Below are 27,673 nucleotides of genomic sequence, written 5' to 3' on the forward strand. Positions count from 1 at the left end.
TACGCAGAGCAACTATTACCCTTTTTTTAAAAACTCACTCCCCTACTCTCTTGATAAGCTGATGTTGCCATTAAGAAAGTGGCTCATTTATTTTTTCCTTCTCGCTTCTTTACCTTAGATATTCTTACATTTATTGTCCTTGCTAACTTTTCTTTGTCTAGCTATGAGTGCTTCCATTCAGTATTTCTTCATACATTTATTTGCATCCTAGATTCTTTTTAATAGTTACTTATCAGCAGTTATTGGGCTTGAACCAAAAGGCAAGTTATGACAGCACCACCTGATTATGTGCTCCAGGCAGTATCACAGGAGGTATCATTTATGTTGTAGCCCACTGAATGGCACCAGTAGAATTGGACAGTGTACCTTCCGATTGGTAATAATAGCTGCCATCGCTTGAATTTGCAAAGATTGCAGTGCTTTACATTTGGCATTCCGGTTTAATACGCAAAACAATCCTTTTAAGAGAGATGACATTTTTGCATTTTATAGGTGAGGAGACTGATGTACAGAGAGGTTAAGAAATTAGCCAGAGATCACATAAGAAATAATTGAATTCAAACTGACTCTAAGTCAAAGCTGTTATGATAATATTGTATTGCTCTTGTGATTGATGGTGTCGGGGTTACTGGGAGCAGATATAGAAAGGTAGACAGCTAGTCCTTAGATTATGTGATTCGGTGAGAATGTTTATTCACCTGAAATCTCTACCCTTTCCCATGAGTGCACTGGACATACTTCTATCTTTAAACAGTTAACCTTCAAATACAGTTTAAGAGCTTGTGAAGTTTTCATTATAGTTGTGGTATGGTGACTGTTTCCTCAGAATTCATGACTGAGATTCTCGGAATTTATCCTTACAGTCAGAAGTAAAGTATCTCTTTAGCCTCTTTCAGAAAACTACTTTGATGTAGATACCAAAAGTGAGCCATATTCTTGGAGAAGCTGTCCACTGGTGAGCTCCCAACCTTTTAGAAATAGCATATACTGTAGATACTATTTTGTTGACAGTGGATTTCTGTTCTGTTATAGAAAAAAACAAAACCCTATGTTTAATTTCAGATTTTAACAACACAACAAAAATATGTAAAAATAAACAATCATTGAGTCTTTGTGTATGGCTTCCCTTTCCCAGTACCTGTTCGGGACAACTGTCCTTAGTTTTTCTTTCAGAAAACTGGTTCTCAGTTAGATAGGTGCTTCAGAAACATTTTTTAATGCAGATTCACATTCTGTGTAATTCAGGATATTGCGGGATGCAGCCAAGGCATCAGATTTTTTTGGTTTGTTTTGCTTGATTTTAACCTCCTGTTTATTATATAAACTCCAAGAAACTAAGGAAGGACTGGGCTAGAGAGGAGATACTCAGACCATCAACTTCAGTCATTTTTTTACTCATCCAAGACCTGAAATTCTCCCTCTGTAGCTTCTGCTCGCGAGGCTTACTCCCATCAAGATACTGCCCTATTTGAACCCTCCGTATCTTTCTTTCCTGAGGGCTGTTACAATTGCCCCCAGTGAGAGTCCTGCCTCCATATTCATCTATACAGTTAATTTTTCACTTTGCCACTAGAATCACTTTCCCATTTCCTAAAAACTTTTGCTTGTTCTTATTATCTGTCAAATAAATCCTTAAGCCCTTTGTCTAGACTTTTGAGCTTTCAACAGTTTAGCTGTGGCCTATCTCTTCCCGTCGTCATCTCTTTTGTTTAGTATACTTCCCTAGAGAATATATATGACATGTTTTTTAGAATTTCTTAATTTATTTGGGAATAATTCTAACTTATAAATAAAATAACATGTATAATATGCTATATTTGTATATGTGCCATACTCCTTGACCATGCTCATTATGGTCCTTGTTCCTAGAATGCCAACACTGCTTTTCAAAATCTGACTCATTTCACAAATGCACACCTCCTTCATGAAGTTTTTCTAAGTTTTTTTTCCTCTCACTATTCTTCTCCAAGTTAATTATTCTGTTTTCTTTATCCCAGTAACTTTTTTTTGCATTCTGGTTAGAGTTTCTTTCTACTTTGAAATATCACCAGTTGTTTCCATGCCTCTTTCAGCCACTAGATTGATTGTAAGCTTTTATTAATTTCGAATTTTCTGACATCACCAAGCATGATACTTGTTTGTAGTTGATATGAATATTTGCTTAATTGAACTAAGTTATTAGTACATAAGATTATCTTTGCTTGAATGGGCCAACAAAATTTATCATTTATCAAAATTTTTATCACATTTCTGCTGTTAGAAAGGTATTTATGGCCAGAAGGTCCTTAGAGATCATCTAATCTTTCTAATATTAAAAGGTAAGAGACCTGAAGGCTAAGCAAAGTTGCTGCTGCTACTGCTAAGTCACTTCAGTCATGCCCGACTCTGTGCGACCCCATAGACTGCAGCCCACCAGGCTCCCCCATCCCTGGGATTCTCTAGGCAAGAATACTGGAGTTAAAGTCCTATAAATAAAATGGCCAAGTGTGTGTGTGCTCAGTTGCTAAGTCATGTCTGACTCTTTGCAACCCCATGAATTGTAGCCTGCCAGACTGCTCTGTCCATGGATTTTCCAGGCAAGAATACTGCTGTGGGTTGCCTTTCCTCTTCCAGGGGATTTTCCCAACCCAGGGATCAAACTCGTGTTTCCTGCATTGGCAAGCAGATTCTTTATTGCTGAGCCTCCTGGGGAAAGCTCCAAAATGGCCAAGACAGTTCTAAAATTTAGGTTTTTCTGACTACTAGACCAGTACCTTTTCTATTGTGTTATTTCATATGGAAACATGGTCATAAGAAATTGGTAAAATCTGTGTTATAATTTCTTGCACATATTCATAGGTAGGTCTGTGTGGGTTCCAAATCATAGCCATCTGACTTACAGACAATTTTAGGACACAGTTTGGGGGGAACAGAGTGAATGCATTTCCTCCTTTTTTTTCATCCTTTGTTTCCTCTTTTCCTTTCGTATTCATTCATTTATTTTTCAACAAGTATTTTTTGAACAGTTGTTATATGCCTTTAATTATTCTGAAAACTTGGAATAAAGAGGTGAACAGGGTAGAGCAAATCCCTCTCATTATGGTATTTTAGCAAGGAGAGCTTTGTCCTTAATCTTACTGTTGACAAACAGTTACTCTGGTTCATTAGGTTCAATTTATGTGTTTCTTTTGGGCTTGCCTCATGGCTCAGTTGGTATAGAGTCTGCCTGCAATGCTGGAGACCCAGGTTCAATTCCTGGGTTGGTAAGATCCCCTGGAGAAGGAAATGGCAACCCACTCCAATATCCTTTCCTGGAGGATCCCATGGACAGAGGAGCCTGGCAGGCTACAGTCCACGGGGTTGCAAGATAGCGACACAATTGAGCAACTGAGCCACTACCACCAAGTGTTTCTTGCAGTGATTATATACCCAGTTTTAATTACTGTTTTCTGTAAACTGTTCAAGCTAAAATGAATTTTAGGGTATGTATGTAAAAGGAATGCCAGTGAGCTTTTAAGGTGTTCATATAATGTGAGTGATAGAAGTAGGTTAAATACCTGAATTTGGAATTAGTTCAGTTCAGTTCAGTCGCTCAGTCATGTCTGACTCTCTGCGACCCCATGAATCGCAGCACGCCAGGCCTCCTTGTCCATCACCAACTCCTGGAGTTCACTCACACTCACGTCCATCGAGTCCGTGATGCCATCCAGCCATCTCATCCTCTGTCATCCCCTTCTCCTCCTGCCCCCAATCCCTCCCAGCATCAGAGTCTTTTCCAATGAGTCAACTCTTCGCATGAGGTGGCCAGAGTACTGGAGTTTCAGCTTTAGCATCATTCCTTCCAAAGAAATCCCAGGGTTGATCTCCTTCAGAATGGACTGGTTGGATCTGCTTGCAGTCCCAGGGACTCTCAAGAGTCTTCTCCAACACCACAGTTCAAAAGCATCAATTCTTCGGCAGTTAGCCTTCTTCACAGTCCAACTCTCACATCCATACATGACCACTGGAAAAACCGTAGCCTTGACTAGACAGACCTTAGTTGGCAAAGTAATGTCTCTGCTTTTGAATATGCTGTCTAGGTTGGTCATAACTTTTCTTCCAAGGAGTAAGCGTCTTTTAATTTCATGACTGCAGTCACCATCTGCAGTGATTTTGGAGCCCCCAAAAATAAAGTCTGACACTGTTTCCACTGTTTCCCCATCTATTTGCCAAGAAGTGATGGGACCAGATGCCATGATCTTCGTTTTCTGAATGTTGAGCTTTAAACATTTATTAAATACATCCTATGTCAGGAGGATCTAACAGTGATAATTTAGTTTTGATACTTAGTAAGTGTCAACTTAAAATTTTTTTCTGTTTTTTTTTAAAATTCCATTAACTTGTTTATATCCATTATATACCAAACATTGCTCAGAGACTGGAGATGTAGAAATGAGCAAGACTCAGTTCCTGTTCTCAAGGAGGTTCCAAGTCTAGTGAGAGCAAGTAACAAGTATGGTATAACATGATGATAATGATAACAGCAGGCACTTGCATGGAGAAGGAAATGGCAACCCACTCCAGTGCTCTTGCCTGGAGAATCCCAGGGACAGAGGAGCCTGGTGGGCTGCCATCTATGGGGTCACACAGAGTCAGACAGGACTGAAGCAACTTAGCAGCAGCAGCACTTGCATAGTCCTTACTATGTTCCAAGATTTATCTAAGTGCTATTCATCTATCAATTCATTTTGCCCTTAAAACATGTGAGGAAAATATTGTAGTTATCCTCATTTCGTAAATGAGGAAACTAAGGCACAGAGAGTTTAAGTAATACAGGTCACACAGCTAGCATTAAAAAGTTAAAAACAGCATGTTAACAGTTGATAGAGTGATGTAAAGGACGGCAGGGGAGCCAAAATAAAGGGCATGTAATTCAGTTTGGGAGGTTTAAGAAAAGTATTCTGGAAGAGTGGCACTTGAGTTAAATTTCTCCTGGTATATAAAATGATGAAGTGTGATCATTATGGTTTTCTGGAGTAGCCGAAAAATGTCTGTCTAAAACTGTTATCTCTTCAAATAGTATATTCCTTCTGAAAATTAAATTCACCTTGATTTTGATTTGTGTAGATATACTTTTCATGGGGGGAGAAATTTTAATGTTTTGGTCTCCTGACTAAAGCATAATTTGAATTAGAATTTAAGTTGAGTTTATTTTAAGTTGATAATCACTTAACAGGAAAGATTTGATGTAATTTTAACATGATTTGGTTCAGATAAGCCCATCACAGATACCAGTAGGCTGCTGCTTACAGGCTGAGTATTTGGAGAAAAGTGGGTGCTATAGTTCATTCCCTCAGTGTGGCGCACTCCTAGCAACTTTCCGTGACCAAAGGTGCTTCTGTGTCTAGCAGCTGTGATTCTATTTTTCACTTCTGTGATTTACAGGACTGAAGACCACAACTCCAGATCCAAGCCTTTCCCAAGCCTTACCAGCCAATAAAAATTTAATGCCAGATGCCTCAGTGAATACTACAGCATATGTAGCTGACACAGAATCAGAACAAGCAGATACATGGTAAAGCTTCATTGATAATGAACTATTGTTATTATTCTATCAATAAAGTAATAGTATATTCAAGAGGTAAAGTCAATGCCTTATCAAGTTGTTTCTTGGGAGACGAAGTATTTGGAGTGTGGGATGCCAGGGAAAATAATATTTGGGGACAGGGTTTAACAAACTTTATAAAGTACTGGAAAATAATATTTTTGGCTCTCTGGGCTATTGACCTCTGTCACAGCTACTCAGCTCTGCCACTTAGAATTAAAGCAGCCATAGACACATGTAAATGAATGAGTGTGGCTATATTCCAGTAAAACTGAATTACAAAAACAAGTGGTCAGCCATGTTTGTCCTACAAGTTGTAGTTTGTCAACTCCTGAAATAGATAGTTTTGTGTTTTTTTTAAAAATTCCTTGAAAATGTACATAGAAGACGTACAAAGAATTACAGTTTTATTTGTGACTGGTGTTTTATGGTTCTCTACGTAAAGAGGCTTTTTTAAAATTGTTTTTTAATTTTTTTGGAAAGCAGGGGTGGCTCATAAGTATCCTATGGCTTTTTTTAACTTAAGATACTATTTTAAATCCATAATAAATTATTCATATTGAAAGATACTTATGGTAGCACTATATTATATCATAACTACATTTTCACTGTACCTATGTTTTGTATTGAAACTGTGTTTAACTTTTAAAAGAGAAACTATTAATTTTTTGAAAGTCAGTTGAATGACAACTCTGGGTTTTTTGTAAAATAAGAATGGCAAAAAAACCATAAGAATAGCAAAGATAATATATATTTACCATACATTGTAGAGCTGTGTGTTTATGTGTGGGTTTAAAATATTTTTCTGTTAATCTAGAGTTCTATTCTAGGGACTGCCTTTTGGTCGAAATGTCACCATTTCAGTTCACTGAAAGTGATTGAAATACCACATTATATTTACTAATGGAATTACTTCTTGTTCTTTTTCTGAATTTCTAGTTTTTATCATTTTTTTCTTAGATGCAAGTAATTTAAAAATTTTAAACAAAGCAAGAAACAGGAATATGATGGTTTAATTTATAAGATACAGGGTTATTATTTTATGTGTGTTTAGCAGTTTTTTTATAGAGCATGCCTGACAGTATGTGCTATAGGGGATGGAGAGAAGGATCTCATCTATCTTCAGGGAGCTTTGATGTCAAAGGAGCTGCTTTCTTGAACAATATATTATAAAATATATTGAATAAACAGTTATTTCAAGACAACTATATTCTAAACCTGTATTATATTAGTGCTACTTAAAGGACTTTGTTTCTGGATAAAAACTGCTGTAAATTTGATTGTTTACCATACATTCTTTTCTTTTGCTGCAGTATGGATGTGAGTGAAAGACCAAAAGAAATCAAAATATTTGGAATGGAACCAAAATGTCGAATACTTTCACAAGAAACGTCCACTGTGAAGAAACCCCACAAAATAAGCTCTAATAATAATATAGTGTCAAATACTCTGGTTAGGATGAAAATCCCAAACTATCAGCTTTCACCGACTAAATTCCCACATGTAAATAAAAGTAGAGGTTGGCCTTCTCAGCATCAGCAAACCAACTCCATCAAAGACTATTTTCAGCCGCTTACCTCTCCCAAAAAAAGGTATAATTTTTAATAATAGTGCTTTGTGCCTCTAAAAATATTAATACTTGTTTTATGATTGTAAAATGGTACTAAGTTCATATTCAGTGTAAGTATGCTGTGTAGTATTTCTGTGTAGAAAGCTGTGGCCCTTTGAGCTTATTCCCTCTCAGAAATGTCCACATTGCCTTCTCACCTAAGTTCATTTCTGCTGCTATTGTTCAGCTGCTCAGTGATGTCTGACTCTTTGCAACCCCATGGACTGCAGCATGCCAGGCTTCCCTGTCTTTCACCATCTCCTGGAGTTTGCTCAAATTCATGGCCATTGAGTCAGCGATGCCATCCAACCTTCTCATCCTCTGTCATCCCCTTCGCCTCCTACCTTCAGTCTTTCCCAGCATAATGGTCTTTACTAATGAGTTGGCTCTTTGCATCAGGTGGCCAAAGTAGTAGAGCTTCAGCTTCAGCATCAGTCCTTTTAATGAATATTCAGTATTGATTTCCTTTACGATTGACTGGTTGATCTCCTTGCAGTCCAAGGGATTCTCAAGAGTCACTAAGTTCATTAGACAGATTTTCTCTCATTTTTTTCCTTCTGCTGTTTCCTTTGCTGAGCTTTCCCGTACCTGAGTGTTTTTGACCTACCTGCTTCCATTGGCTAGGTCTCTCATTTCCTCTAGGACCATGCTTCATCATTTATTCTTAACTTCTAGCACCTTTAGCATCTTCTTCTAGGTCCTTTTCTTCTATATTCAAAGACTCTGTCTCATTTTTAGTTTTTAAACCCTTCCCTTGACTTGATTTCTTCCTGAAGCTACTGCTGTTTATCTTTTAAATTCACTGTTAAACTTATGAGGACATTATTGTTCTTATTTCTATATGAAATATTTCTTAACAGTATTTCATCACAACCTGACATCCTTGAAAGTAATCACTGACACACTTCACACCTCTAGTGGCCTTTTGGTAACACTCAACTCTTCATCCTTTGTTCTCCTTGTGATTTCTTCTTGCTTTTTTGTGGTAGTGTACCAGTTTTGTTTTGTTTTGTTTTTTGCCTCTCTGACTTTGCTCCCATTGAGGACTTCTTTTCTTCCTACTATGTATGTTTCATTTCAGGTTATAAATGGTCAGTATATTTGGTCCTGACTTAGTAGTATATCATTCCTACTTTTCCACAGAAATCTGCTTTTTTGCCTAATCATAGGTGTAAAACTTTTTCACCCCTGTCATTGCACTGTATATGTAATTTTGTTAGCAGTTTACTGTGTCAACATCTTTGACCCTTTCTGCTCTGCCTCCCCAAAACAGTAGTGCTGATTCTTATTTTAATTGTCTTATAATTATCTCTCTTTCCATCTGTTTGTGTTGCTATCTTTCGAATTCAAACTCTGACTATTTGAATTATTACAAAAACCTCTTGGTAGGTTTATCCGGACCCCGACATTAGTTTAGATTCATTAAGGTATCACTCTTAACTGTTCCAGTTCAACATGTATTGTAAACTTGAGAGCAGAGACCCAGTTTGTGTGTCCTCTATGGGCCTCAGTACCATTTAAATGAGCTAAGTATTCAGCACTTGCTGAGTGAATGATACAGTATTATATGGAATATACTTAGTCATATATTCACACATATAGTCTTACACTATATTCTGAATTTAGCCACTTCAACTTGAATCTGGCTCTCATGAACTGAACAGGTTTTAGTCCCAGGGTAATTTTTCCCTTGCTCACAAGTTTCCTACATTACAAAGCAAGCTGTTTTTTTCCTGACAAGTCTTTTGTATTTTATATTCTTCTACCTTTTCCATCACACTGATTAATCAACTATTACAACTTTTAAAAAAGAAGATAAACACCTCTCTGTTATTTAAGCTATGGGATTGATCAGTCCTATCAAAACAATCAAGTGTGTATGAATTATGTACTCTTTTCAGATGTCTACTTTTTTTTATTTCTGGTGAGGTAGTTAATCATTAAAACCAGGAATATTGTCAATTAAATGAAGAAGGGGGTGAATATTGCCAAACTAAAAAATTACTTAGCTGTGCTCATTTTCTGTTTTTGTTTTCTTCTCTCCTTTTTTGAACCCAAGGGAAAGGGATGAAGAAAATCAAGAAATGTCTTTATCCAAATCAGCAAGAATGGAAATATCTTGTTCTCTTTTAGAACAAACACAACCAACTACATCCTCAATAAGGAAAATTAAGGATGAGCACCTATCTCAGAATGTGCTTGTGGAAAAAACCCCAGATAATTCATATGCAGATACCAATTTAAAACCTACTGTGAAAAATTATGCCAATAAGTCTCTTTTTACAGAAAAACTAAAATCAGAAAAAAGAAAAGAAATTGATGATTTAGCCATAGAAGAGGAAGTATTGGAACAGTTATTCAAGGATACAGAATTAGAGTTAGAAAGCGAAGTGGAAGTTCAAAAACAAGAGGAAGATACCAATGTTAGAAAAAGGCCACGATTGGACATAGAAACAAATGCCACTTTTAATGATGAAACAATACCAGAAAGTAACAAAATATCTGTAAGTAACATTATTTATTGAGAAGTATTGCAAATAGGAACTTGGAATGTTAAAAAGCACTTGAGATATTTGTACTGACAGTATGAGCAGTACTCCTGTTTATTTGGGGGAAAAAATTAGAATTTTCTATACCCCGTATTAAGTATAAGAGTTTGTTGGTTGATAAATGTTAAAAATACAATGATTCTATGACTATTTATAATAGATGACAACAACTAAAATTGTTATTCATGATTGTTTTAATAGATTTCCAGGCTGTACTGTTTTATTACATCAGACATTTGGCCATGATTTTAAGTATAGGAGGTGCTTTAATCGAGTAAACAGGCACTGAAAGATGCCTGTTAGAAAGTTAGCAAAACAAAGTATCTACTTAAATAAATTTTTAAGGTAGAGCATGTGTAACATCATTAGAGATTTTTAATTTTCATTTTTATCTTTAACGTTCCATCCTCTTTTCATGAATATTGGTAATTTGTTTCACTCACTTTGTTCTAAGACAACAAAGATTAGTTTTTAGATTATTTCATATTTTATGCATTATTAAGTAGCCTACTATTTGTAGGTTAGTTACCGCATTAGGTGAGAGCACAGATGCAATGATGTGATAAGCGTTTGTTGAGAATCTGAAGATTCCCGGGTAGTGCAGTGGTAAAGAATCTGCCTGCCAAATGCAGGAGGTGCGGATTCTATCCCTGGGTCGGGAACATCCTCTAGAGTAGGAAATGGCAACCTACTCCAGTATTCTTGCCTGGAAAGTCCCATGGACAGAGGAGCCTGGTGGGCTACAGCTCATGGGGTTGCAGAGTCAGACACAATTGTGTCTGTGAGGATGAGAACCTAATGTGTATCAAGCACTATATAAATCTATAACTGTTATTGAAGAATCAGAATATATGTCCTGTTGAGCCTATACCCTGGAGAAGAGAACGGCCACCCACTCCAGTATTCTGGCCTGGAGAATTCTGTGGACTGTATAGTACATGGGGTCACAAAGAGTTGGACACGACTGAGCGACTTTCACTTCACTTAGCCTACATACTGGTACCTTCATATGAAGGAAAAAGTCCTCGTTGTTCATTACTTCTTATGAGTGAATACTTAATGCCCTCTTTGGACCAGTGCATCAGAATCACCTGGTGAGCTTTTAAAAATAAGGATTCCCAGACCAAAGGCCCAGAGATCCTGATTCAGCATGTCCAGTTTTCTTTCCAGAAAAAATTCCTGCATTGTGTTAGTTAAGAATTCCTTTGCTGTCTTAAAAAATTCTAAGGTCAGTGGCTTAAATAAGATAGAGTTATTTTTTTCCCCTATAGAAGATGCCCAGAGGTAGGTAACCAAAGCTGCTTAGTGGTTGCTGGTATTAATTTCCTAGGTGTCTGTCTTTCTGCTCCATGAGATGGCACCGCTGGCCATCGGGTCAGCTTTCCTGGGAGGAAGAAGAAAGTGGAAAGGAAACAGGGTAAAGGGCTCTCCGCTTGAGTCCATTCTAAGGAGCTTTCTCAGAAGCCCCACTTGATGACTTTGGTTGTTGGCCAGGATTTAGTTATGGTCTTTGCCAACCCCAGCCCTAACCCTCAATCTCCAAGAGGGTCTGGGAAATGCTTTAAACTTAGTACATCACTTAGGACAACACTGTCCCTTAATTAACATAAAAGTTATATTAATAAGGGAGAAAGAGAATGGATACTGAGATATCTGTTAGCAAGACTGAGAACTTCAGAGACAGACAAGTCCTTTATTGTCAAAGTTTTAAGATTAGTTGTCATATTACAGAAAAGATTAATTGAACCAAGAGGTTTATATATCCTATAAGTCACTTCTGTAGCAATTTCCATTGTAATGGAGAATTAGATAAGTTGATTTAATATGGCATTTGATGAAATCCAAGGGATGATATCCTAAATTTAATAAATTTATATCCCTTTATAAAGATGTTTATTAGATATATTTATTCTACTTTCACTCTTGAGTTTTCATTGTCACTTCAGCTCCAGACTATACAAGAATCTGTGTTCAGGCTAGTACTTAATACTACAATCTTTAGAAAGTCAGGCCCTATTTACGTTACTTTTGCCATGCCTTTGGGAATGCCTTTGTCTTGTGGGACCCTATCCTCCTATATTTATTTCTAGTTTTTCCTGATTTTTTTTTTCTAGTCTTCTTGTCCTTTTGCATAGTTTATATCTTCTTTAATGGGCTTTTTTTTCCTTTTTCTTAAATTCTTTTGCAGATGGGTCCACCACTTGGCAGTACCACAGCTCTGTCTGACAGAGTTGTAGTTGTACTCACAGAATACTTTGGTCAATCCTGTCTGCTAATTAACTCCTATGACCTGCTTTGACCACACATTCTCCCAGGGCTCATGTCACCCAAGGAACTGGGCATTAGGGCCCAGAGTGGGAGAGACAAGAAGTGAGCACCATATACCCTCCAGTGGTATGAGAACCATTAAACAGTATTTTTTGGACCTGGAAAGACCTTTCATTTAATGCCAAGGTTTATATGCTGTAGAATGATACCAGGGAACGTAATTACTTTAATTTGCTCTATGATTCTACAGCATAATTTCCTTTGTCTTTTTTTTTTTTTAAGAATTCATGACATTCTGAATAAAAACATCTGCTAAGTCCCGTCAGTTGTGTCCGACTCTGTGCGACCCCATAGACGGTAGCCTGCCAGGCTCCGCCATCCCTGGGATTCTCCAGGCAAGAACACTGGAGTGGGTTGCCATTTCCTTCTCCAATGCATGAAAGTGAAAAGTGAAAGTGAAGTTGCTCAGTCATATCTGACTCTTAGTGACCCCATGGACTGCAGCCCACCAGGCTCCTCCATCCATGGGATATTCCAGGCAAGAGTACTGGAGTGGGGTGCCATTGCCTTCTCCAGAATAAAAACATGGTACAACATAAATATGTTGTAGCATACTTTTGGAGAGTGAGTAGCAACTTGATTGTGACATGCTTCTACTAAAGTTAAATCACTATATTTACAGTTTTTTAGTAAGAACCTTGTTAACAAAGGTATTTTTGCTTTCAATATAAGACAATTTTTTAAAACTTTTTTGAAAAAGGAAATCCAGGCGAGAATACTGGAATGGGTTGCCATTTTTTTCTCCAGGGCCTCTTCCCAACCCAGGAGTTGAACCTGCAGCTCCTGCCACATCTCCTGCACTGCAGGCAGGTTCTTCACCACGGAGCCGCCAGGGAAGCTCAAGAAGGCAAAATTATGATACTTCTCTGTGGCATTGGATTCCTTAGCTGTATATCAGAAGGACGTTTTCTAAAATACATTGATATTAGAATGATCATTTTTCTGTTTGGGGATTAAATATGGATTCTAGCGTGTCTGTAAGATTTCCTGTAAGCTAAAATAGAAAGCTATTGGCTAGATACCCCTGTTAGGGGTTTATCCTTATGTGAATGACAGCTGTGCCAATCTTGGCTTTGCTTTCAATTCTTCAGTCTTCATAAAATGCCAACATGATTCCACATCCTTGTTAACATACCTCCTAACAGCACCCGCTGTCTACAGAAATCTGTTCTTCACCTGCTTTATACCCTTCTATTTTGAATTAAGGTTTCCTCTTCTCTTTTTGTATGCTTAATCACTCAGTCGTGTCTGACTCTTTGTGACACCATAGACTGTAGCCCACAAGCCTCCTCTGTCCATGGGGATTCTTCAGGCAAGAATACTGGAGTGGGTTGCCACACCCTCCTCCTCCAGGGGACCTTCCCAACCCAGGGATCAAACCTAGGTCTCCCACATTGCAGGCGGATTCTTTACTGTCTGAGCCAGCAGTGAAGCCTATAGCATCTTTGAGAGCCTGGCAATTATACCTGTCATTTACTGGATACCATCATACTGTCTACAGCAACATACACTGAGGTAGTACTGTACACACTGAACAGATTTGGAAACTGACGTAGGAGTTATGTAACTTGCCAAGCTGGCTTATCTAGGTTTTGACAACTGGGACAGAAATCCTTGGTTCACCCTATTCTTTCCGCTTTCCCATTTGACAGCTTTCTCAGAATGTCATTCATTCATTCTAGACATTGGGCGTGCTAACATGAAAGGCAGTCTGAGAGGATAAGTTTGATAGAACTTTAGGAGGTAGAGTCTCTAGGACGTGGTGATTGACTTAATAAGAGAAATGAGGATAGAGGAAAAAGTATTGGAAAATTCCCAAGCTCTGGGTATAGTTTTATAGTGTGATTCTCTGAGATAGGAAATAAAAACTTGCTCAAGGGGATGAGCAAGTTTGAGGGAGTAAGACAGAATGGGGAAAAAAAGGTAGAGGGTTAAAATGTGATTGTGGTAACAACTTACAGTGGGTGAGGTATGTGAAAATACTCAATTAAAGGGTATGTGGTAGCCTTGGCATAGACATTTTTAATCTTACTACTGATAAATAACATTAATTTCTTTAGTCTCCAAGCAAGTTTAGAGTACATTTTGCTTTTTCTTTCCAACTTATTATTAACATTTTTCTGCATTTTTATTACTGAATCATTGAAAATTTGATGTAAAATGATATGCCCCCCTATTGTATCCAAAGGGATTATAGTTTTTATTGAAAGTATTAGAAAGCTATCTGTGTAATGTACTTTTATCTAGTACATGAGCTGGATATATGAATATGAAGGATAGTATGATTTTATGCAAGGCAGTCTCCATTTTTTTATAGATAAATACCTTGAACAATTAAAATAACTCTTCCTGGATTAAGGATATTTAACATTCAATTCTAAATAAATTTAGATAGACTTCCTTAAAAATTTTTAACTATAAAAGTGATACACAATCATGTAGAAATATGAAAAATAAAAATATAACAATTTGTTGATAATCCTATCTTCTGTAGATAACCACAGTTAATATTTTGGCATTTTCTTTTTTAAATCTTGTTTTTCAAATTGGACTCAAATGCTAATGCAATTTTATAGCCACTGTAATTCCTTTATATTATGATCATTTCTCATATTATACTCTTTATATAACTTATATGAACTTAGATTGCTTCCAGTTCTTTACTCTTATAACTCATCCTCCAGTCTTTTTCTAAATATATTTCTATTCTCATCTCATAGTTTCTCTAGGAAAGATACTTGAAAACCGTAGATCAAGAACATGGATAATCTCTAAGGTTTTCAGAAAGGTTCCATCTTGTAACTCTTATGAATGATATTTTTTATTTCTTTAGCAAGAAAATGAAGTTGAGAAGAAGTGTGAGCTCAAGAAAGAATCACTCTGGTCAACTAAAGAACTATCTGTGAGGAATTTTTTAATTTTATAAAGATTTGACTTATATTGACTGTCATTTCATTGATTTTTTTACGAGTCTTCATTCTTAGGATTAAAACTGATTCTGCTTCTATAATTTTGGTCTATTTCATAATTATAGTTCCTCTGGAAATGGACAGATCATATTATAAACATGGTATAGCAAAAAGAATGTGGAGAAAGCCTGAGTGTAATTCTCTGCCCTCTACTCCATAGATATGAGACCTTTAATAGGTCATTTTCACATTTACGAACTTCAGGTCTTTTGTTTATAAAAACACTTGATATTTCTACAATAGCATTGTTGTTTATATAAAATAGAGTAATGGATATGAAATATTTGTAAACTCTAGAACAAACTACAAAAATATTAGGCTATTGTTATTTTATTAGAGTTCGTGATTACATTTTGTCATTGTCACATGAACCTTTTCTTTTGGTTTTTCTGTTTTTTCATCTCTCCCTGACTGTCTTACAGTCCTGTTAGCAGCTTGCAAATGGATATATAGTTAAGCAGTTTAAAAAACTAAGATGGTCAGCCTTGGGCAGCTATAAGAACATGTATATGTAGGTACTTAGTTAATAGTAAATGATATAAAGAGTCTCTTTCAGCAACAAAAAGGAATCTTCACACTGATTAAATAACTGTTAATCTGGAATTTTAAAAGTGGCTTTCAGTTAATGAGGTGGTGTGCCCAGAATTAGTGGTTGAGTTTTTTGAGGTGTCCAAACTAATAAAAAACATACATTATTGAAAATCAAGAAAACTTAAGTATAGTACAGATAACTTGTAGAATGGATTATATAATAATCTCAATGTATGGTTTTAATGAAAAGAAGCAAACTGTTTCTTGCCAAGAAAATATATACAGGAAGATAAATTGTTTATTGGGATGATTTTTACTAGAAGATGCTATTAAATTTCAAATACTTTATGGCTTTTTAGACTTCTGTCATACATGAGTATGTTATAAATGTTTCTGAAGTTAGAGTCAGAAATACTACTTGAGTAATTTTCTGGTTTTGAAATAGATAAGATTTGATTTCAAGTACAAAGTTCAGATGTTAGAAATAAACCTTTTTTAAATTTTACTGTTTTTTCAGATATTTGAACTTTTTTCTAGAGGTTCTGTAAGTGACAAGTAATTTTCCTTTTCCTTCTTATTTTATCCGTCTTAACACTGTTTAAGAACAATGGTGAACCTCAGGATGGTGATGAGATGCTTCCAAAGAAAGTGTTACTGACTGAATTTCGATCCCTGGTGGTTTGTAATTCCACCTCCAGAAATGCATCCAGTGTGAATAATGATTATGGTGAACTAAAGAATTTCAAGAAATTCAAGAAGGTATATATTCCTTTAAAATGCAACAAGAGTGCAGTGTTTGAAATGTTTTTAGAAATATACTAAATAGTAATAAAAGCGGTTTATGTTGAAAACTGATGCTATTTCTTCTGCTTAAAACAGTTAAAAGTTACTCTAGTAAGTACATACCTTGCCACTTAAATTAATATATAAAACTTTATTAAGGTTGAATTCTTTAAAGGATGCTGTTTACCCATTTCTTTTCTACCTTATACAGCAGGCTTTTGGCTAGGTTCCTCCTAGTTCTTTTTCTTTCTTTCTTGTTTTGGTCATCTTTTGGTTGCTCAATGCAGGTTACAGGATCTTAGTATCCAACTAAGAATCAAACCTGTGTCCTCAGCAATGAAAGCATGGAGTGCTGAAAGAATATTTCTCATCCTATCCGTATTCTTTTTGTTGTCTATTCTAGGGTGTTTGTTTCTTACTCCATGCTACTATTGACCTGCTAGGTTTTGCTTATGCATTTGATCAGAATATAGTAATTTTTTCAAAAGTGATTTCTGTGAAAGACTGCTTTTCTCTAGAACATGATCTATATGATTTTTGCTGTGACTACAGGGTGTTGTAGCTTTTTCCTCTCAAATGTGAGCTACTATTAACATTAGTTTTCTGCCTATGACTTTAGAGCCATTTAGAGTATTATAATATTATTAAAGTGTTCTGAACGCCATTTAACAGGAAGAATCTCTTCTACTTAGAGTGGACAATGGGAAATATCTCCCGCTTATTTTCCACCCTACATGAATAGCACAGGGGCATTTGCGTTCAATATCATATTACACAATCTCATTAAATTAAAATGCAAAAGACATACTAAATTTTTTAATTAATGAGGTTAACCACATAAAAAGCAATATAATATTCACTGCTGGCACAGGAGTGGTAAAGTATAAAGTAGTACAAACTTCTGGAAAATAGTTTGGAAAAATTTAAAACCCTTAAAAGTACTAATATCCTTGGCCAAGGAAATTTTTTGAGACTAAAAGAAATTAAATTTTTATACTAAAAGAAGTTTTAACAGGATTACCTCTAATGAAAGGATTTGTCTTAATTTTTCTGTATATACTCAAATCAATGAAATAACTCAGTTTCCTCCCTCTTTCACTCATTTTCATTTATGGGATATAAATATGTTTAGTACTTATATGTGATTTACAGTCTTTGTGTTTTGAAGGTTTTTTGTCTTTCTAAAAATATGATTGTCTTAATTTTTTAGTGCATTTAACAAGGTTTACTGTTTTACAGGTCACATTTCCTGGAGCAGGAAAACTTCCACACATCATTGGAGGATCAGATCTAATAGCTCATCATGCTCGAAAGAATACAGAATTAGAAGAGTGGTTGAGGCAGGAAATGGAGGTTAGTAGGAACCCAGACTCAGTAACTTGTTTGATTATTTGATCCCTTGTGATTTCCTTAGAGCAAATTCTTCTTAAAAACCAAACTTAAGATAAGTGACCTAAGGTTATTCATTCAGAAAAATTCCTGAGTTACAGACCATTAAGATTAATTTGCACCTTTCCGTAACACTTCTCTAAGGGACTTCTAAATTTACTGATCATATCTGCAACTAATTTGCTGCCTACGCCTCAGGAACCCAAACCTCAGTTATAAAATTGCTCTTTTGGGAAAATATGAACAGCTATACAGCTCTCCATGTTAGGATGTGGTTTCCAAAAACTCACTGTTTTACAGATAATCAGCTGCATGTGTTTATAAACTCTAATGAGAACTCAGAGAATACAAAAATACGCTTCCTTTACTTTCTGGGTGTTGTGAGTCCCTAGTGTATATTCTTTTTTTTTTAATATAAGTTTATTTATTTTAATTAGAGGCTAATTACTTCACAATACTGTATTGGTTTTGCCATACATTGACATGAATCTGCCACATGCATACATGTGTTCCCCATCCTGGAACCCCCTCCCACCTCCCTCCCCATCCCATTCCTCTGGGTCATCTCAGTGCACCAGCCCTGAGCATCCTGTATCACGCATTGAACCTGGACTGGCGATTCGATTCACATATGATAATATACATGTTTCAGTGCCATTCTCCCAAATCATCCCACCCTCGCCCTCTCCCACAGAGTCCAAAAGACTGTTCTATACATCTGTGTCTCTTTTGCTGTCTCGCATACAGGATTATCATTACCATCTTTCTAAATTCCATATATATGCGTTAGTATACTGTCTTGGTGTTTTTCTTTCTGGCTTACTTCACTCTGTATAATAGGCTCCAGTTTCATCCACCTCATTAGAACTGATTCAAATGTATTCTTTTTAATGGCTGAGTAATACTCCATTGTGTATATGTACCACAGCTTTCTTATCCATTCATCTGCTGATGGACATCTAGGTTGCTTCCATGTCCTGACTATTATAAACAGTGCTGCAATGAACATTGGGGTACACGTGTCTCTTTCTATTCTTGTTTCCTCGGTGTGTATGCCCATTGTGGGCATTTGTATTTCCACACCCCTACCTCATGCCAGGGCCCTTTTCCCCCTTTTTAGATGACTTGCGTGTCTACCATATTCCTTCTCAGGTCTGAAAGTCAGTAACAATCAGAATATATCTCAGTGTTGATCATTCTTCCTTCTTTTTTCCTGCAACAGAGTATGTGATTTTGATTTGTAAATACAATTCTTGTTTATTTCAAGGAACTTTTCTGTTACCTCCTTAAAGATATTTTTATATTTATTGGGATTGCAACACTTAAGACATTACTCTCCTTTATTAAATCATCTTTCTGCTTCACATCCATTATTCTACATTCATTGTTGTTTTCTTTAAGCTCTTTAACTATATCAGAAATTAAAATTTCAGTTGTATCTGTTCTACTCCTCACTAGCTGTTATGTGATCTTGACTTCATTCTACCTAATTAGAAATAATTAAAATCCTAATTATGCATTTAAACATTATTATTATTTTATTATTCCTCTGTCTCCTCGTATGCAGAATGGGAACAAAAATAGTACCTCCATTTTATAGGCTTTTTGTGAGACTTACAGAAGATGCTACTTAATACAACATTTATAATAGTGTAAACCATGTTAGCTATTTCTCATTTCTTAATTCTGAAATGGTGTCATTATAGTTTCAGTTTCTTTACTTAACATTCATTCCCATTTCATTTCATTGTGTTTTTCCTATCATTTAACTTTTTTGTTATTTTATTGCTTTCACGTTCTTATTAATTTTATGTATCTTTTATTTATGGGTTATTATTTCTTGCAGACCAGGTTCTTTAACTGTCTTTGGCATGTTCTGTTCTAGTCTTTTTTTCCCCCCATCTGGATGTGGAGTGGCTTTGCTGTTTTATTTCATTTTACCGCTATTAAAAGACCTGTCCAGATATTGCTTGCTGTGTGACACGGCGTGTGACGTCTTATGCAGGGATTACATTCTAAAACCAGTTTGGGGCTTCCCTGGTGGCTCAGTGGTAGAGAATTCACCTGCCAGTGCGGGAGACATGGGTTTGATCCCTGATGTGGGAAGATCCCACATGCTGCCAAGCAGCTAAGCCGGTGAGCCACAAGTACTGAGCCCGTGCTCTGGAGCCTCGGAGCCGCAACTCCTGAGCCCACACCCCCTAGAGCCCATGCTCCACGATGGGAGAAGCCGCCTCGGTGAGAAGCCCGTGCACGGCAAGTAGAGAAGCCCCCACTTGCTGCAACTAGAGAAAAGCCTGTGTAGCAGTGAAGACCCAGCACAGCCAAAATAAATAAATAAAATTATTTCAGAAGGAAGCAGTTTGAGGCAGAAAATCACTCCTACCCTAGTGCATCCATACTTGTCAGTATGGCAACGTATTCAGTCAAAGGCACGTAGCGTGGCCCATCTACTTGCTGTGGCCTGAAAACACTGAATTGACATGGGGTGGTGGGGTGGTCAGGTAAAGCTGTGTGCTGCTCTTCCTGGGAATGGAATTAAACATGTACCAGGGAGTGTCTCTCCTCCCAGAAGAGAATAACCTGGAGTTTCCGGTTACTTGCCTGATCTGTCAAGGGTGCCTGGAGCCTGCATCTTTGGTTAGTGCCAGTCTCACTGACTCACCTCTCTGTGCCATTCGCCCCTCCCAGCATTCCACCAGGAGTTGTTTTCTCTTTCCTGCTCAGACTGCTCTTTCCCAAATTTGTAGTATTAGTAAGAATTCTCAGGTTTAGACAGTTCTGTAGCACCTTTTAATGAGTTGGAGGAGCATTAGGAATCAGTTGCATTAGTCTTTGGGTTCTTTGCACAGCCACGTTTTTGAAGTCTACGTCTTGCTGCTGCTGCTACTGCTAAGTTGCTTCAGTCGTGTCCGACTCTGTGCGACCCCATAGACGGCAGCGCACCAGGCTCCCCCGTCCCTGGGATTCTCCAGGCAAGAACACTGGAGTGGGTTGCCATTTCCTTCTCCAACACATGAAAGTGAAAAGTGAAAGGGAAGTCGCTCAGTTGTGTCCGACTCTTAGCGACTCCATGGACTGCAGCCTACCAGGCTCCTCCACCCATGGGATTTTCCAGGCAAGAGGACTGGAGTGGGGTGCCATTGCTACATCTTGATCAGTTTATAACTGGTGAGTGTTATTTGTTCTTGGATGGGGTGAAGCTGAGAGAATGATGGTGCAGCTGCTGACTTGTTTCTTTTATTTCATTAGCATTAGTAGAGAGACTGTGTTCTAGATTTATTCTACCAAGTCTCCTTTTTGTTCTAGAGCAGTTTCGGGTGCTCTAAGTAGAGTTTGCTCTCTAAGATAATAGAATTGACTTTCTTCTGCTACAGCTCCTGTACACTTGTGCTGCTGTCTTGATGTCTCATTTCCCTGTGCTTGCTCCAGCTACTCTTCTGTGTTCCCTGCCTTTTGTTTTTTAAGCCCTTCTTTTTCTTCTTTTACTGCAGACCAGTCTTCTTTTTCACAATCACTTAGTTCCCATACTCTCTTTGAATATAGGATATTTTCATTCTGTGCATTTAACATAATAACTCTTTGAATTCTACCCAACCTGATTTGGATTTTGAAAGACTGTGATATGTAGTTCTCCCAAGCCACTGAAAAATGCCAGTAATAGGAATGCCATTTATTTCTGTTTCTTAACACTATTTTACTTAATAATTTTACTGAGATATACAAGATAAAGCTGATTTTTCGTTTTTAATTAACTTATTTTAATTAGATGATAATTATATTACAATATTATGATGGGTTTTGCCATACACCAACATGAATCGGCCATAGGTATACACATGTCACCTGCATCATAAAGCCCCTCCCACCTCCCTTCCCACCCTATCCCTCTAGGTTGTCCCAGAGCACTGACTTTGGGGTCCCTGCTTCATGCATGGAACGTGCACTGGTCATCTCCTTTACGTATGGTAATGCACATGTTTCAGTGCTCTTCTTTCACATCATCCCACCCTTGCCTTCTCCCACTGAGTCCAAGAGTGTTCTTTACATCTGTGTCTCCTTTGCTGCCCTGCATGTAGGATCGTCTAAATTCCATATATAGGAGTTAATATGCAGTATTTGTCTTTCTCTTTCTGACTTACTTCACTCTATAATAGGTTCCAGAGTCATCCATCTCAGTAGAACTGACTCAAATGCATTCCTTTTTATAGCTGAGTAATATTCCATTGTGTGTATGTACCACAACTTCCTTATCCATTCATCTGTCAGTGGACATCTAGGTTGGTTCCATCTCCTAATTATTGTAAATAGTACAGCAATGAACATTTGGGTACATGTGTCTCTTTCAATTCTGGTTTCCATTGGGTATATGCCCAGCAGTGGGATTGCTGGATTGTATGGCATTTCTATTCAGTTTCTTAAGGAATCTCCACACTTCTCCATAGTGGCTGTATCAGTTTGCATTCCCATCAACAGTGTAAAATGATTCCCTTTTCTCCACACCCTCTCCAGCATTTATTGTTTGTAGACCTTTTGATGATGGGCATTCTGACCAGTGTGAGATGATACCTCATTGTAGTTTAGATTTTCATTTCTCTAATAATGAGTGATATTGAGCATCTTTTCATGTGTTTATTAGCCATCTGTATGTCTTCTTTGGAGAAATAGCTGTTTAGGTCTTTTGCCCACTTTTTGATTAGGTTGTTTTTCTGGTATTGAGCTGTATGAGTTGCTTTGTACATTTTGGAGATTAATTCTTTGTCAGTTGTTTCTTTTGCTATTATTTTCTCCTTTTCTGAGGGCTGTCTTTTCACTTTGCTTATAGTTTTCTTCATTGTGCAAAAGCTTTTAAGTAGGTCTCATTTGCTTATTTTTATTTTTATTTCCATAACTCTAGGAGGTGGGCCATAGAGGATGTTGCTGTGATTTATGTCAGAGTATTCTGCATAGTTTCTGGTCTTACACTTAGGTCTTTAATCCATTTGAGTTTATTTTTGTGTATGCTGTTAGAAAGTGTTCTAGTTTCATTCTTTTACATAGTTCACCAGTTTTCCCATCACCACTTGTTGAAGAGACTGTCTTTTCTCTATTGTTTATTTTTGCCTCCTTTGTCAAAGATAAGGTGTCCATAGGTTTGTGGATTTATCTCTGGACTTTCTGTTTTGTTCCAGTAATCTATATTTCTGTCTTTGTACTAATACTATACTGTCTTGATGACTGTAGCTTTGTAGTATAGTCTGAAGTCAGGACAGTTGATGGCTCTTGTTCTGTTCTTCTTCCTCAAGATTGCTTTGGCTATCCAGAGTCTTTTGTGTTTCCATACAAATTGTGAAATTATTTGTTCTAGTTATGTGAAAAATACTGTTGGTTGTTTGATAGGGATTGCATTGAATGGGTAATTACTTTGGGTAATACTCATTTTGGTATTTAGGTATACTCATTTTCACAATATAGATTTTTACAATTCAAGAGCATGGTATATTTCTCCATCTATTTGTGTCTTCCGTTTGTGTTCTGCTCTACTTATTAGACAATGTAAAAAGATGTAATTTCATTTTGACATTTCATTTTATAAATAGGAAATCATTCTGGTAAGTTTGAATCCTGCAAGTATAAGCTGGTGCTCTTATTCAAGTAGACCTGGTCAATCCCATTTCTTCCATATGACAGTTTTCTGATTTTTCTTAACCTGAGTCTCTGTTCCTTATTGGTTAAAATTGGGATAATAGTGTAAAATAGTGATGAAGTTATATGAAGATTAAGTGAGTTTTTCTTAGAAACAGTTTTAAGATAGTATCTAGAAATATATAAATGTAAATTATTTCTAGTAAACAAACAGTATCTGCATTCAGTGAACTTACACTTCTTTAGTGGAGACGTGATACAAATAATTATAACAGGTAGAAATTGGGTAAAGTTTTGTGGGAGTTCTTCATATCAGACTTGTTTTTATTATGTTTTTAAGTTATTTATTTTGTATTGGGGTATAGCTGGTTAACAACGTTGTGATAGTTTCAGGTAAACTGTGAAGGGGCTCAGTCCCGAGTCCCTTCACATGCGTGTATCCATCCCCTCCCGTCCAGGCTGCCACAGCACACTGAGCAGAGTGCCATGCATGGTACAGTAGGTTCCTGTTGGTTATGCGTTTCAATCATGGCAGTGTCAGACTTATTTTTAAATGAAGAGACTCAGAAAGCCATTGTTAAAGAGGTGAAGAACATGTTCCTTGACACACAGGAGGCAGTAAATAATTATTGAGCAAATGCACCTTGAAAGATGGTCAGCTTTGGAAAGAGGAGGAAAAGGAAGTAATTTCTAGATAGAGGAAGAAACATGAACAAAAGCAGAGAGATGCCAGTATGTTTGTTGGGAGGTATGTGTGGTGTTTTGTCTTTGTGTGATTCAGTTTATCTGGCTTTATAGGGTTCATGAAGAAGAGGGTGAGAAGTGATTGAGAAAGTAGAATGGAGCGAGGTCATGAAGAACCTTTCCCATTTAGGGGTCGTCAGACTCAAGAGTGTGTGTTTTCTTTGGTAGGTTGGGGAAGTCATTGAAAGGTTTTGAATGGCACATGATAAGATCACAGCTGGACTTGAGGAAGGGTGCATGCAGCTCAGGGTATTTCCGGTCCTAAGTCTTAAAGGTGCTTTAGGAGTTTGGTGAGTTTGTGTGTAAAATTATTTTGTGGATGAGGTAATTCAGTAGCAGTTTCTGAGGCCTAATTTGGGACTGTGAGGAGAGCCTCTTTAACTGAAGAGCTGCTCTGGTTGAAGGCAGGGTAAATACTACCCTCTCAGGCTTCTGTCAGTGGTATGATCTCAAAACATTGACATTTCATTTAGTAAAAGGGTTTTGCTGGAAAAAAATGTTTAAAAACTTAACAAACTAGCATTATATGTGCTGGTTGCCTTTGAGAGGAGATTGGCTGGAGAAATTTGATTAGGAGACTTCTGCAATAATCTTGGCACGAAGGGAAAATGGAACAGATCTGTTCCATGGGTGAGAACTGGCGACCTCCAGGATGTGGTCAGCTGCTGCCGCTGGCGCAGCAGGTAAGGGTCGAAAGTGGTGACGCACAGTTGGAGAAAAAGAAACTAGAGACAGAATGAAAGTTTTAAAGATAGGAGCAGGGGACTCAAGACCTCTTGGATCAAGAGTCCTGTTCCTTGGAGCCCCATCACGTTTATTTCGTGTCTTGGCAACCGAAAGAATCTGTTGTGCTGCATGAAGTCAGCCTCCTGTGTCCCCGGTCATGTCTCCCATTCTATTAATTACTTTAAACTACCTTTGCTATTTTTTTGTACCAGGGCTGTCACCTAACTGGAGGTCATAGACTCGCATATGCCTTGGGAAAACATGTTGGTGTGTGCGCAAGCAGCGTTCTGAACTTGGGCTGATCCGGAATTCCAGGGTCCACGCTGTTTTTCTTTAGTTTAGCAGGGTATGACGACCCCAACGAATCAACCCAATGTACTTTTAGTTGGGTTATGCTGTATTGCTATATTTTGCTTTTATTCTTTTCCCATGGTGATTTTCTCATGGCTTAGCCAGAGCAACAGGCAGCTATTAACCTCTGCAGTCAACCAGCAGGGCAGTTTCATTAACGGTATATTCGTCATTGAGCAAATCTTTGAAATTATGTTAATTTTGACAGGTTCAAAATCAGCATGCAAAAGAAGACTCTCTTGCTGATGACCTCTTTAGGTAAAGTTTAATTTCAGCTTTCTTGTGCATTTTTGTATATAATACTTAGTTCTGTTGATAGAGTTTAAATGTTTTGACCCCTTTCCTTAAAATTAGACACTTGGTACCTTCACCTGAATAATATTTTGTCTTGTTTTTAATTTTTTTTAACTACTTGAGCACCTGTTTACTACTGAATAAAGGCTTGGGCTTAATTCACCTGTACTGTATCACAAGATGTTTAAATTATGGGCATTTGGGATTCCCTGGTGGCTCAGTGGTAGACAATCCATCTGCTGGTGCAGGAGATGCAGTTTGATCCCTGGGTCTAGAAGATCCCCTGGAAAAGGAAATGGCAACCCACTCCAATATTCTTGCTGGGAAATGCCATGCACAGTGGAGCCTGGCGGGCTGCAGACCATGGGGTTGCAAGAGTCAGACACAACTTAGCAACCAAACCACCACCACCTTGGGGCATTTAGACAATGAAGGTTCCTGAGCTGGGTGAATTTGACTGATACATTTGTGAGATTTTCAGCCCTGAGTAGAAAGAATTATGAATGAATGGAGTTTGAAATAAGATAAGTAAAATATCAGACATGAAAATAAGAAGCTGGATTAGAGTTTCAAAGCAAGTTTTTGTGAGAGGGTTAGAGGAGTTATAATGGGTAATAATAATTTAATTCAGATTTAACATTTTCAGCATTCTTGCAGGCCCAACAAAGTTCATAAGAATTAGCTCTCAAATATGTATAAAATACACTATTGTAGGTAGATACTGGCTAGGGTGGAATAACATTTTCCCAAGAAATACTGTAATTTTGAGTCTGTTTTATAGCCAATTTGATTTTTAATTTCATTATTGAATATATGAATCATTGATGAAAATGTTGACAAATAGTGCTGATTTTTCATAAGTATAGTCAGATGCCCAACTACATTTGTTCAGTTGCTATAGGAGAAGACTTTTATAACATAATTATATTTTAGGTTCATTATGCTCTTTTGGGCAAATGGTAGAATTTAATGTGGGAGTGGAGAGATCTGTTTGCAGCTATTCTGGAGGAAGTATAAAAACATGTATTAATTTTTAAACCGTTATTTTCATTAATTACTTTAAGGCTTTTACAGGATTTTTGATGTTTTACTTCTACCAAATAGTCATCAAAGCAACATCAAAAGGATAAACGACAGTAAAAAATGTCTTTGCTTAATATTTGATCCTAGGGATAAAACTGGCATTCTCATTCTGTTTGCCAAAGCGTGTCTATATTTTGAAAGCCTTTTAACTTGTGAAAGGAACACTATCATTTATCTAGATATCATCTGACTCAGTTTCTTTCTTTACAGATACAATCCTAATGTTAAAAGGAGAAGATAACAAGGTTTTATGAAGAAGCCACAGAAAAACATTTCCTGTTTAGTATTTACTTCAAGTTTCCTCTGTAGTACATTCATATCATGTATAGAAGATTTAAGTTTATGGCCTAAATTTGTTAAATAAAATGCACAAAACTCAAGTTTCTTTTGTTTGGGAAAATTAGTATCATTTGTTCTGTTTTAGTCTTTGTCATCTCATGTTTTATAATTTTTTTTCATTTTTAAATGTGAGTTTAACTTATTGAATACTTAATGTAGTCATAGTTCAAAATTCTAAAAGTATAAAAAGGTAAAAGCTTAAAAAGGCTCCCTTCTACCACTGTCCTGGCTGTCTGTTTCCTCGCCTCTGAAAAAAATCCATGATACTCATTTCTTTACAGAGATATGTAGTGCCTATTCAAATTTCTATGCATATCATTTTTCAGTAATTTCCTATAGAAATGATACGATGTTACATACCTTACCCTTTTTTACTGACTGGATTTGAAGGTTATAGTAATATCAAAGCATATTTTTCCTTTTTATCATTTTTTTTCCATTATGCTATAGTCTTTCCTGAACTGAAGTAACCCAAGTGAAATGAGTTCTAGTATTGAAGATGCCACCCACATATTATACTAATATTGGAAATGACAGTGGAGGATGTCATCAAGCTTGGGGATATATCTCCCTAAAACGAGATAAGACCTGTTTGGTGCTCTTACTAAACTGGGTATTCAGTAACACTCTAAAAAGTTGAGCTTTTTAGAATCCTAGTTTTTTTAATCTAAACAGTAGAAATGGTAAGGTTGTCTTCTTTCTACCTAAAAGAGAGATGGTATGGAAAAACTTTGTTTTTCCAAATTTTTTCATATAGACAGCTTTCACTGTACATTTTAATTAGGGTAAA

The 27,673-nt window shown here is 36.9% G+C and overlaps 1 protein-coding gene across 1 annotated transcript in view; it reads left to right on the plus strand.

Moving 5' to 3' along the window:
• The window catches only part of NBN (nibrin), a 59,999-nt gene extending 33,090 nt beyond the window's left edge, over positions 1–26,909 (plus strand). Inside the window, exons 9-16 of the mRNA XM_052651828.1 lie at positions 5,404–5,533; positions 6,877–7,155; positions 9,232–9,676; positions 14,883–14,951; positions 16,153–16,308; positions 17,572–17,685; positions 25,376–25,425; positions 26,755–26,909. Of these exons, the coding sequence (XP_052507788.1) occupies positions 5,404–5,533; positions 6,877–7,155; positions 9,232–9,676; positions 14,883–14,951; positions 16,153–16,308; positions 17,572–17,685; positions 25,376–25,425; positions 26,755–26,785 (1,274 nt within the window). The 3' untranslated portion in view covers positions 26,786–26,909. The remainder of the gene's footprint in view (positions 1–5,403; positions 5,534–6,876; positions 7,156–9,231; positions 9,677–14,882; positions 14,952–16,152; positions 16,309–17,571; positions 17,686–25,375; positions 25,426–26,754) is intronic.
• The last annotated feature ends 764 nt before the right edge of the window (positions 26,910–27,673 follow it).

The sequence above is a fragment of the Budorcas taxicolor genome, chromosome 14, assembly GCF_023091745.1.
Source record: "Budorcas taxicolor isolate Tak-1 chromosome 14, Takin1.1, whole genome shotgun sequence".
NCBI lineage: Eukaryota > Metazoa > Chordata > Mammalia > Artiodactyla > Bovidae > Budorcas > Budorcas taxicolor.